Source organism: Chanodichthys erythropterus, chromosome 18 (assembly GCF_024489055.1).
Source record: "Chanodichthys erythropterus isolate Z2021 chromosome 18, ASM2448905v1, whole genome shotgun sequence".
NCBI lineage: Eukaryota > Metazoa > Chordata > Actinopteri > Cypriniformes > Xenocyprididae > Chanodichthys > Chanodichthys erythropterus.
The window spans coordinates 14,611,754-14,625,648 of NC_090238.1; the positions used below are offsets into that span (position 1 = coordinate 14,611,754).

A 13,895-nucleotide genomic window follows, 5' to 3' on the forward strand; every position below is an offset into this window, starting at 1 on the left:
ACTGAAGATGAGGAACATAACGCGTACATCAGAAGACGGTCAAATTTCACTTAAATTAAGCAGACAAAATAACACTGTTTAAACAGAAATAAAGAGCGATTACTCTACAATTTATGATTATAGGATAAATAAATTAACCAGAAAAGTCATGTAATAAAATAATCAATTAATTTTAGCGTTGTGGAGGATAACAATAACATAACAAAAGTTTTATTTGCAACACAATCGTTTTAAATGTTTACCAATTACAACCCAATCTACGGCTGTGTTATTTGTTTTTATCTTGCGCCCTCTACAGGCCTAATAAGGTACAATGCGGCTTAAAGCACTGACTGATCGCTGTCACTTGTGTTTCCTAGTACTAAAATAAACGAGTATATAATTTAATTGATTTATCTTTCATTTATTCGACAGTTTCGGAAAATATACGTGTTTAAAGGTGAGTAAGAGTTTTTTTTTTTAAAGAAATTAATCATTTTATTCAGCAAGGAGGAATCAAATTAATCAAAAGTGACAGTAAAGACACTTACAATGTTACAAAAGATTTCTATTTCAAATACTGTTCTTTTGAACAATCTGTTCATCAGTGCTCGCAATGAGGGCACGGAACAGGACGAGTCCTCTATAATAACAAACAAGTGTTTAGGAAAATGCTGTGGCTCTTCATCCTGAGGGGCCTTTTGCCCTGTCAGACACTAAACATCCATTGTTAGTATAGTTAATCAAGCTTGTGTCCTTCCTTACTATCAAACATCTGACCTGTGCTCTTTTTACACTTTACAGTCCATGTTGCCAATAATGAGCGATCACTTATAGCAGCAAAAGTACCAGACTCTGTTACACATGCATTGTCAACACATTTTGTTACAGAAGAATTTGTTATCAGAGAACAATTCAAGCCACTATACAAGTCAAAAACATTATCTTGTCCTAGACATTTGGTTTGTGCCAAAAGTTATTTTCATATTATTACGGACTGTGATGACGCGTTTTAACGGTCATCAGCATCGTAAACGTTTTTTTTTAGTATGTACATTTACGGTGGTGGTCAGAATTATTGGCACATGTGAAAAGGGTTTACTCTTATTATTTTTGTAGCATTTCCAGCTTTGTCTAATATTCGAATAGGAATGGCCACTAGGTGGCATCACAAACAAGCAAGACATGATCAGTTCTCAAGATGAATGAACAACAAACAAATACAAGGAAATATGTAGGCTAATAGCCTACACATACAGTACTGTTGTCACACATAATAAATGATTTACACAATATGTGCAATATACACAAAGGAAATTTTCACAATGCAAATATAAACATGATAGTGACAGAACATCACAGACATTGAGTCTTTGATGAGCCTCGGTAGTGATTTGTGACACTCTTCCATTTGTTATTTATGTTTACACTCCCTAAGCTGATTAAAGGCGATCTAAAATGGCTGTCTCTTTCAGACTGCATAATTGGATTGGATTAAATCAGTCTTAATGCAATTATCATTAAACTGTCAGGTAAAACAGAGAAAACAACATGAGTGGTTATGAAAAAGCCGAAGAAGGTAGGATATTTAACAGATTAAAATAATTTCACTATAAAATCAAATCAAAAAAATATATGGATTACAATATATACAGAGCTATTTAATTAATAATAATATTATTAAATGTTAATATATATATATATATATATATATATATATATATATATATATATATATATATATATATATATATATATATATATATATATATATATTATTATTATTATTTATTTTATTTTTTTTGACAGTACCAGTCAAAAGTTTGGAAACATTAATATTTTTAATGTTTTTGAAGTCTATTCAGCTCTTCAAGGCTTAATTTATTTGATCAAAAATACAGAAAATAAAAAAGAAATATTGTGAAATATTATTACAATTTAAAATAATGATTTTCTATTTTAATATACTTTAAAATATAATTTATTCCTGTGATCAAAGTTGAATTTTCAGCATCATTACTCCAGTCTTCAGTGTCACATGATCCTTCAGAGATCATTCTAATTAATATGATGATTTATTAAATAGTTGTGCTGCTTAATATTTTTTATAACCTGCAATACTTGTTTCAGGATTTTTTTGATAAATAAAGAGTTAAAAAATAATAACAGCATTTATTTAAAATATAAATCTTTTTTAAAAATATACACAGCGTTCAAAAGTCTGGGGTCCCCCAGAATAAATCTGTTTTTTTTTTGTTGTTTTTTTAAAGAAATTACTTTTATTCAGCAAGGATGTGTTAAATTGATAGAAAAGTGATAGTAAAGACTTATATTGTTAGAAAAGATTTCTATTTTGATTAAATGCTGTTCTTTTTAACTTTTTATTCATCAATGAATCCTGAAAAAAGTATCACATGTTATAAAAAATGTTAAGCAGCACAACATTGATAATAACTGAGTATCAAATCATCATATTAGAATGATTTCTGAAGGATCATGTGACACTGAAGACTGGAGTAATGATGCTGAAAATTCAACTTTGCATCACAGAAATAAATTCTATTTTAAAGTATATTAAAATAGAAAACCATAATTTTAAATTGTAATAATATTTCACATTATTAGTTTGTTCTGCATTTTTGATTAAATAAATGTAGAATTGATGAGGAAAAGTGCCTTCTTTCTAAAACATTAAAATTACAAATGTTTCCAAACTTAAATAGATTTCGACTCTTTCTACCCCAAAGTCTCTTGTCTGGTATAAATGTAATGAAATGCAGACGGTGTCCCGAGTGTCATCCGTTAGCCAATCAACGTCCGCGTGACCTCCCACAATCCCTCCCGTTCAGCGCCTGGATCACAAGCTTCCCACCTTCAGCCCAACATCATCGCCGCTCACTCAAACTCATTCAATCTGAGTGTCCCACATATACAAGCTGTATGTGTACCAGCTGTTCATTAAAATGACGTGGGACAACATAGCGGTGTTATTTTTACAGCTTGTATGGACAGTTCACCGTGTGTCAGCCATTCACAGACATGACATCTATCCATATGGGATGTTATACGGCGATGTAGCTCTGCAAGAGGGGGACGATGAGACTTCTGAAGTGATCACGCTAACCAAACCCATGTACTTCTATGAGGCGTCCTTCACCAATTTATATGTGAGTACATGAAGCGTCTGATAATGTTTGTTGTGTTGCCTAAAGAGTTAGTGTATGTCGAACTGTCGCACTACTCAAGGAACTGTAACATGTAACGTTAGTGACAATATATATATATATAGATATATATATATATATATATATATATATATATATATATATATGTATATCTAAATCTATATCAGGCTTTGATTTAGATTAACCTTTGGAAATTAGTTTTATCGTTAAAGACCTTAAGCAAAGTCTAAGATTTCAAAAAGAAGAAGAAGAAGAAGAAGAAAATATTATACTGTAATATAAAAAAAACTAGTTATTTTGAGATGAGCACGTCCCTCCAAATAAGAGTGTAATCTTATGTTATATGAAATGTTTATTTCTGTTTGTACGTGTCACAATAATGTTTGTCATTTCTTCTCAGTTTTATTACTTTTAATTTTTCTAATAGTATTCAGAATTTTTTTTGTCATTATTATTAAAGGATTAGTTCATTTTCAAATTAAAATTTCCTGAAAATTTACTCACCCTCATGTCATCCAAGATGTTCATGTCTTTCTTTCTTCAGTTGAAGAGAAATTAAGGTATTTGATGAAAACATTCCAGGATTTTTCTCCATATAGTGGACTTCAATGGACTCCAAACGGTTGAAGGTGAAAATTACAGTTTCAGTGCAGCTTCAAAGAGCTTTAAATGATCCCAGACGAGGAATACGGGTCTTATCTAGAGAAACCATCACTCATTTTCTAATTTTTTTTTTTTAATTTTATACGTTTTAACAATAAATGCTCATCTTGAACTAGCTCTCTTCTTCTTCTCTATTAGAATTCCAGCAGTGCAGACGCTGCTAAGTGTATTACTGCCCTCCTCAGGACAAAGTTTGAACTAAATTATTATATACTTGCACTAGAATATTGTATATGACAATTTAGTTCTAACTTTGACCTGAGGAGGGCAGTAATACACTTAGCAGCATCTACACTGCTGGAATTCAAATAGAGAAGAAGAAGAAGAGAGCTAGTTCAAGACAAGCGTTTATGGTTAAAACGTATATAATTTTTAACTTTTTTTTAGAAAATGAGTGATGGTTTCTCTAGATAAGACCCTTATTCCTCGTCTGGGATCATTTAAAGCTCTTTGAAGCTGCACTGAAACTGTAATTTTCACCTTCAACCGTTTGGAGTCCATTGAAGCCCACTATAAGGAGAAAAATCCTTGAATGTTTTCATCAAAAACCTTAATTTCTTTTCGACTGAAGAAAGAAAGACATGAACATCTTGGATGACATGAGGGTGAGTAAATTATCAGGAAATTTTAATTTGAAAGTGAACTAATCCTTTAAATTTAAATCCAAAGTGGATTTAAATCATTATAGGTTGTAACTCAGATTTTACTCTAAAAAAAAAATGATAAGAATAAGACCATAGAATAAGGTCGTTATGGACAGTTCTCCTTATAAATATCTCGTTCCAGGTGGCCACCAATGGAATCATCTCAACTCAGGATCTTCCCATGGAGAAGCAGTATGTGGATGACGGCTTCCCCACCGACTTCCCTGTCATCGCCCCCTTCCTGGCTGACATTGACACCAGCAAAGGAAAAGGATTCATCTTCTACCGGCAGACGGAGTCTCCTACCGTGCTGAAGCGGGCGGAAGCGGATGTCAAGAGAGGCTTTCCACATGCCACGTTCACCCCTACCCATGCCTTTATCGCCACCTGGGAGAACGTGTCAGCTTACGAGGAGGTCACCCGCAGCTCTAGCCCATCCAATCGGGTAAGAGAACTGCTTAGAGTGGTACTAAATGTGACCCTGAAGGTCTGGCTTTACCTGAGCTCCTTTAAGGCCGAGGTTATCAAAGCTGGTCATCTGTGCTAATCTCAGGCCTAGAGGACAATAGCGTCTCCCAGAAACCCAGAGCTCTTCAAGCCTTTAATTTTACCTGCAATTCAAAGGAACAATTGGTGGGATAGAATTGCTCCTAATTGTCCCTGTCACCGCAGTGATTAGGTCTTATCAACACCACACATACCACAGAAATGCTGAGTAATGATGAAGGTTTTAGATTATCCACAGTGTTTCTCAGGTGTCTGATGGGATTGTTGAATTCAATCAAGTTTGCAGTGGTTCCCAACTGACTTTGGTTCCGGGGTCTAATTTTACATTGGACATCAAGCACAGTATTAGAATAATTTGTACAAAAGCAAACAAAAATGCTGTTAAAATCATACATGGAAATGTATAAATAATCTATTAACTTAATAAAATATCGGCACATAATAAATTAATATAATATTTATAGAATAAATATATTATAATAAATATAAATATATTAAATAATTATATATTTATATATTAATATAATAAATTAATTATATTTATTAATATAATGCAATTAAAAAAAAAATGTAATCCTATTTGTGCTATGCCATCTATACAAAAAATGGAAAGTTGTATTTTGCATTGAGTTTTGATTTTTTTTTTTTATAAGAAATCAATACTTTTATTCAGCAAGGGCACATTAAATTGATCAAAAGTGATTGCAAAAACATTTATAAAGTTACAAAAGATTTATATTTTAAAAAATGATGTTCTTTTGAACTTTATATTTATTAAAGACTCCTGACAAAATCAAAAGTTTTTACATTTGTTTGTTTTTTTGAGCAGCAAATCAGTGTTTTAGAATGATTTCTGAAGAATCATTTGAAACTGAAGACTGGAGTAATGATGCTGAAAATTCAGCTTTGCATCACTGGAATAAATCATATAATATATTAAAATAAGAAACTTTTTTTATTGTAATAACATTAAACAATATTAATATTTTACTGCCTTTTTTGATCAAATAGTTTTGATTTCTTTCCAAAACATAAAAAAATCTTACCAACCCCAGTATTTTAAACAGTAATGTATCTGCTGAACCACATTAACAGGCACAAAAGACAGTTTTATATTATTTACAGGTGATTTTTTTTAGTAGACTGGTCATATACTAAATGGATCTTTCACATTCAGACCATATTTTCACAAACAAGAATATTTATTACGTCCATTCAGCAATGTTGGTCAATCTTCTGATGTGTAAGTGGAGTGATTTCAGAGCTGAAACAAAACTGAATTCTGAGTGTTTTTGGTGTATTCTAATGGGTGTTAATGAATGGGTCCTTCTTTGAGCCTCTAGTGCATGTTTGGCTCTCTTGTCCAGACTGCTGAGCACAAACAGCTGCACTGCTCATAAAATATTATCATTTGTTATTCAGTGGCCGGAAGCAACATTTTTTCTCTTGTTGTGGTTGCACAAGGCCATGTTCATGTTTGTATCCTCAGAGTAAATAACATCAGGTGTTCCACTGGATTCTGGTCAGCAGAGAAAGAACAATGCTAAATGCAAATAATAAAACGCAACTAAGCTTATTAAGGATTGCAAAATAAATAGGCTGTTTAACATCTAAAAACAGATCCCGAAACAATCCCAAATATTTTGTTATTGACATAAAATGCACTGCATCTAATCAAACTCTGGTTTTTGGCCCAGATTCATCTGTCACTTGGTAGAAGCTAGACAAATGATAGAAAGGTTGAGACTATATTAAATACATGGTTTGTGTCAGCCATGATGTGTGTTGTGTATTAAATTTTGCATATTGCCACACCTATGCAGTTAATGGAAATATTAACAGATTTCGATGTATGATTATTTGACATTTTAGTTAACTTTTGTACAAAACTATTCTGGTGAGACAGAACATGATGTCTGAAGTAAAATCTGAGTCCTTTTTACATGTTGTATATCATGACAGTCAAAGCTAAAGGCCACAATTAATTCTAGTATGGTATTTCTAGTATGGTCATAAATAAAGATATTCCACATTTAGAATCTTAATAATTATGATAAATTGGCTCAATACTATCAACCTTCCAATTAGAGCAGCACGATTAATCAACAAAAGATTGCGATCTCTATTTAAACACTCCCCGATCTTATTCGTAAATGATAATGATTCTCCTGTGTTTATTAAACCTTTGACAAGTACGATCACAGCAAACATTCAGATCTGCATTGGCATTGCCGCTGATCCAGAGACAGCAGTTGTCATGTATAGGTATGAAACAGTTTCACAATCAGTCTTTTCAAACACACAGTATCATTATTTCTGTGTGACAATAATTAAAGTCATCACAAAAGTATTGGAAATGTTTATAGTTCAAATATAAACACTGATGTCTATGGTAGCAATAGAGTAAAATAGAGTAAATCATCTATTGAAAGTAAACAACAGCCACTTCAGTGCTTGTTCGATCATTTCATGGGTAAAATGGCAATTGCGATTTTTAAAGATAACACACATCCTCTTCACTCTGCTTTTGAATTGCTCCCATCTGGACGTAGACTAAAAATTCCCTTGGCTAGAAAAAATGTCTTTAAAAGATCTTTTTTTCCATTGGCAGTGATTATCTTGAATCGTACAGTATTTTAATTGAAATGATAGAATGGCTGTTGATATTTTTAATTTTTCTTTCTTACAGTGTTTAATTATAGAATTGTGTTGTTGATGTGTGATGTGATTTCTAAGTAGTGAATGTATGTTACAGTGTCAAAGAAAAATTTCCTCTCTGTGAAAACAGACTGGACAATAAAGTTCAATCCAATCCAATCCAATCCAATCCAATCCGTAACATGACGCTTCAAATAAAGATTGTATCAATTACATAGCTACACCAGTAGGTGGCGTCAAATGACTGTTAAAAATGTATTTGTCATTGAATCATTCATCAAGAAATTCAATCAAATTTATTCATCAATGAAACAAGTGAAGACTGTAGGTGTGTTTGACTAAAGGCAGGAACACACCAAGCCGACGGTCGGCAGTTTTCTCAGTGTGTTCCGCACCGTCGGCTGAAGTTGTTCCTTGACATGTTAAATCGGCGTCGGAGCTCGTTGGTCCGTCAGGCCATCTGATCATTCTGATTGGCTGTTTAGCTACTCCACCTGCTTGTACGGAAAGGCATTTCATATCACGCAGATGCAGAACGGACGTGCTACTTGGCCGTCGGCTGTTGAGCGTCGGTTTGGTGTGTCAGGGCAACTTTGGACCCAGACGCTGCCGACGTGAGCCAACCCCGCAGTCTGCTTTTGCCGCCACTAGTTCGTCGGCATCGGCTTGGTGTGTTCCTGCCTTTAATGTGGCGCTGCACAGACCAGTGCAGATCAGTGACATCAAATATCCGAAAGCATACGGAGCCGTCTGCTCTCTAACTTTGATGTCATACACAGATTGGCCTGCGCAGCGCCTCTTCAAGTTGAACACACCTTTTATGAGTAACACCGTGTTAAGTTTAGACAGCTCGTAGCTGTTGCGTTGCGATGCAATGTGACAAAAGTCGCGTCACGATCATGGTCACAACACATTAAACAGGCACAAAACGTTTTTTATTGTTTGAATTTTTGAATAACTACACAGTTTGAAAGCTAGGACTTTGTTTGATATCATAAGTAACATAAGTAAAATCTCGTCTGTCGATGTGTTGTCAGTTTCCTCTTTGCTCCGCGATGTATTTTCCACTCTGTGTGGCGTGACAGCACCACGGCTTGTCGGACAAAGCAACAGTAACTAAGGGGGGCGAGTCTTTGCGAAAGGTCAATTAGTTTACAACAATGATGGCTGTTGTTAAAGAACTGAGATGTGTAGATTCCGCCATCGCGTCCGTTATAGAAGATATCGACAGTGCATTAATTTTAAAAGAGGAACAAAGGACCGCGATCAAGGCATTTGTCGATGGGAAAGATGTCTGTGCCGTCCTACCTACGGGATTCGGCAAAAGTTTGATTTATCAGCTGGCCCCGATGGTCGCTAAGAAGAGTTCTGTTGACAACTATGCATCGCTCAACATACGTCACTTACTCTGTAGCTCTGATTGGTTGTAGGTCTATCCAATTGAGGTCTTTCCTGGATCTGTTGAAATACGCCCCCATAATCCAAGCCCAATGGAGCAGTATCAGACTCATATTCGAACTAGAATTGAGTATAACCACGTCAGGCTAACATGATCCATGAAAACATGATATTTTTAGTGATATTTGTAAATTGTCTTTCCAAATGTTTCGTTAGCATGTTGCTAATGTACTGTTAAATGTGGTTAAAGTTACCATCGTTTATTACTGTATTCGCGGAGAATAAAAATGAAAATAGCCGTCGCTATTTTCATTTTTAAACACTTGCAGTTTGTATAATTCATAAACACAACTTGATTCTTTATAAATCTCTCCAACAGTGTAACATTAGCCCGTTAGCCACAGAGCATATAGCCTCAAACTCATTCAGATTCAAATGTAAACATCCAAATAAATACTATACTTACATGTACCGATCCATGCATGCAGCATAAATGACGAACATCTTGTAAAGATCCATTTGAGGGTTATATTAGCTGTGTGAACTTTGTTTATGCACTGTATAACAGCACTTATAGTCGAAAGCTCGGGAGGGCAGGGAGCGAGAGATTTAAAGGGGCCGCGCAGCCTGAATCGGTGCATAGTTAATGATGCCCCAAAATAGGCAGTTAAAAAAAATAATTAAAAAAATCTATGGGGTATTTTGAGTTGAAACTTCACAGACACATTCAGGGGACACCTTAGACTTATGTTACATCTTTTGAAAAGACGTTCTACGGCACCTTTTAATTAAATATAATCATGCAGGTCTACTCCCATTGCGGGGTTACTGGATGGAAAGTCAAACTGTAGTCAATAGTCATCTTTCCTGACTAAAAGGTTGCATGCTTTCAGAACTGTTTACTATCTTAAGCAATGTTTGCCTACTAAATTTTACTTGATTGCAATAGAATAGCTGTAGGCCATAGGGCTTGTTTGAAGAAAGCACATCCTTGAGTTGATTCACTACGTTTCCGTTGGGTCTCTTCGAAGAGAGTTTGCTGAAGCTCAGGGGGTCTAAATGGTGGAAATCTCTGGATGATATCTTGTTTTCCTTTGGGATTTAAACCACTTTATCTAGTCTCGTGCCCCCTCCAGATGTCTGTCACTACAGACGTCCTGTGGATGGAAGAAGGACGGGCTGAACTTTATACACAAAACAAGCAATGACAAGAAAAAGAAATACAGTATACATTATATCAATAACATAACTATTATTAAGACATTATGAAGATAAAATACTGTAAAAGTATTGATGTTATAATGGTGATGATGATTACTGTGATCTTATTGATAATATTGATGTAGTGCCATCTCAAGCTACATTGTGGGGGTCAATTTTTTTTCATACCATAACATCTTTAAACAATCTGGTTTATGGGTGTGTTTCTGCACTGCTTAGAGGCAGTGTGGTCCTGCAATTAAGAGTTTGAAGCTGAAAGCTGCAGGGTTGGGTGAGGGGATCGAGGAGGGATGCATGCTGGGGAACGAGGCAGCCCGAGGCTCTCTGAAAGCCAGATGCAGCATTGTCTCTCTGGAATTGGGGGGTTGTTTTGTGGAGGTGATAGCTCTACTCGGGGACAGCTTGGATTACTAAACAGAGGAGAGGAATTTCACACACATCCTCTGTGTGTGTACGTGACAGGCTGGAAAGGGGGAAGGGCATCTTAATATCTGGGTTAAAACATCATTAGGATGTCTTGATAGAAAAGCTTACTTAAAAATAGACCCAATTTATTTTCATAATACACATTCCTTTCTTTATTGGGAACAGCTCATGTTTGCAAGTTTTTCAGAAGAAAAAATGCTCACTTTTTGCAATCTTTGTTCAAAATGTAACGTAACTTACTCCATTTCTGCAGCAACTGCACCAAGCCTCCTTATTTGTATCAAGGTTTGTTTGTAATTATCTTACATTATGAATATAAAATGGATTGCAAACAGCCTTTGATTTTGATTGTACATGTAAGTGGTGCAGTCACAATTGTGAAGCTAGTTGGGCTGTGAACTTAAACTATTAAAACTGAAACAATTCAAAATTGTTAAAGGTGCCATAGAATGTCTTTTAAAAATATGTAATATAAGTCTAAGGTGTCCCCTGAATGTGTCTGTGAAGTTTCAGCTCAAAATACCCCATAGATTTCTTTTTATTAATTTTTTTAACTGCCTATTTTGGGGCATCATTAAATATGAGCCGATTTAGGCTGCAGCCCCTTTAAATGCTCGCACTCCCCGCCCACGGAGCTCGCGCTTGCCTTTAATAGCATAAACATAGTTCACACAGCTAATATAACCCTCAAAATGGATCTTTTTCAAAGTTTTCATCATGCAACATTTCTAATCGCGTAAGTATGGTATTTATTTGGATGATTACATTTGATTCTGAATGAGTTTGAGGCTGTGCTCCGTGGCTAAAGCTAACATTACATACTGTTGGAGAGATTTATAAACAATGAAGTTGTGTTTATGAATTATAAAGACTGCAAGTGTTTAAAAAATGAAAATAGCGACGGCTCTGGTCTCCGTGAATACAGTAATAAACGATGGTAACTTTAACCACATTTAACAGTACATTAGCAACATGCTAACGAAACATTTATAGAAAGACAATTTACAAATATCACTAAAAATATCATGATATCATGGATCATGTCAGTTATTATTGCTCCATCTGCCATTTTTCGCTGTTGTCCTTGTTTGCTTATCTAGTCTGATGATTCAGCTGTGCACAGATCCAGACGTTAATACTGCCTGCCCTTGTCTAATGCCTTGAACAGCTGGCAAATGCAAATATTGGGGGCGTACATATTAATGATCCCAACTGTTACGTAACAGTCGGTGTTATGTTGAGATTCGCCTGTTCTTCGGAGGTCTTTTAAACAAATGAGATTTATATAAGAAGGAGGAAACAATGGTGTTTGAGACTCACTGTATGTCATTTCCATGTACTGAACTCTTGTTATTCAACTATGCCAAGATAAATTCAATTTTTAATTCTAGGGCACCTTTAACTTAACTAAAGCTGGAATTAAATTAAAAAAATATTAGATGGAAAAATGAGAAATGTTGCTTTGGCAGTTAAATAAAATAGAAAATAAAAATAAAAAATAAAAATGTATTAAAGCTAATTCAAAATTTTAATAAAACTAGTATATCGATCTGCATGATAATCGTTAAAAGATCGCAATCTCGATTTGCACGATTAATCATTAAAAGATTCAAACACCCATTCAATCTCATTCCTAAATGACAACGATTCCCCTGTCATTTAAACCTTTGAAAAAATCGTACAGGTATTGGGCCAAATTTCGACCCCCTGCCAAATTATTACCTTTTGATGGAGCTTCAAATAATGATTGTATCATTACATCGTTACGCCACCAGTTGGCGACAAAATGACTGTTAAAAATGTATTCGTCTTTGAATCATTCATTCAAGAGATTCGTTCAAAGATACTGTTTCATCCAGTAATTAAACAAAGTGAAGTATTTATGAGTAAGTCATTGAATCATTCATTCAAACCAAAGTTTTTAAGTAATTTAGATTAATTGAACATTTTAAATAGACTGCAGCAGTTTTGTCAGAACCTCTAGTAAATTACATTATTTTGTTTAGTTGTCTGTTCAGAATCGTGGGAGAATTGTGATCTCAGTTTAAAACAAACAAACAAACAAACAAACAAACAAACAAACAAACAAACAAACAAAAAAAACGTGATGCTCAAAATAGTATATAAATAGTTAAAAAAATAACACTGGCTAATATCCTCTGATCCTCTTAATCACATATCTGCCATAGTTGACATGGCCAAGAGTGACAATAGACTCTCAAAACGTTTTTAGGGGTAAAACTAGGTGTGAAAAACAACAAAAGGAGACAAAAGATAGTACTGATGTGGGGAAATCCTTGTAGGGGGCACATTTGCTTGGTTACTAGGCTTGTAAAATCAGTGAAGCTGTTTGAAACACCATATTTGGATTTCGGCTGAAGTTCTAGATGGTTGAGATTTTTGTTCACAAACAACAAATCACTTTGAGATCACTTTGTCCAACAGTAAGGAAAAATAAGTTCTTAAGTTAAATATTTTGGATAGATTTACAGTATATAATGGAATATTTACAGCTGATACGTTTTGAATGTCTTTTTATTGCCTTCTAAAGTGCTGCACAGGATTCTGGAGCCCTGAGTAATGGCCTTCTCTTCTTACTTTTAGGTAAACACATTTCAAGTGGTGCTTGCATACAATGAGAAGGATACTTATGCGCTCTTCCTATACCCTGAGGATGGCCTGCAGTTTTTTGGGACACGGCCCAAAGAATCTTACAATGTCGAAATTGAGCTTCCAGCTCGTGTAGGTTTTACCAGAGGAGAGCTGTCCTACTTCTTCTTTTCTCGGACTGAAGGACCTTACTACAGTGTCACCAGCAACGAGCAGTCTGTCAAGAACCTTTACCAGTAAGCGTCAGGGGGCTTGCCATTTTAAAATAAAATAACTGCAATTATGTAAAAAATAGTATAATTGTAAAATATTATTAAATAACTTTTCTTTTTTAATTTTTAAAATGTTTGGCAAAGCAGAATTTTCAGCAGCCATTACTCCAGTCAATATTTCTTATTATTTTCAGCGTTAAAAACAGTTGTGCTGCTTAATATTTTAGTAATTTTTGATCAATTCAATGCATCCTTGCTAAATAAAATTATTAATTTCTTTTAAAAAAGGAACAAAAACCATAATGACCTCAAACTTTTGAATGGTGTATATTTCCCCAAATTATAAAACAGGGAAAGCAGAACAAACATTAAATGATTATTTTGGATTATAT

The 13,895-nt window shown here is 34.5% G+C and overlaps 1 protein-coding gene across 1 annotated transcript in view; it reads left to right on the forward strand.

Moving 5' to 3' along the window:
- The first annotated feature begins 2,857 nt into the window (after positions 1-2,857).
- Positions 2,858-13,895, forward strand: part of nid2a (nidogen 2a (osteonidogen)) — a 61,449-nt gene continuing 50,411 nt past the window's right edge. The window contains exons 1-3 of the mRNA XM_067366523.1: positions 2,858-3,146; positions 4,614-4,916; positions 13,286-13,527. Coding sequence (XP_067222624.1) covers positions 2,943-3,146; positions 4,614-4,916; positions 13,286-13,527 — 749 coding nt within the window. The 5' untranslated portion in view covers positions 2,858-2,942. The remainder of the gene's footprint in view (positions 3,147-4,613; positions 4,917-13,285; positions 13,528-13,895) is intronic.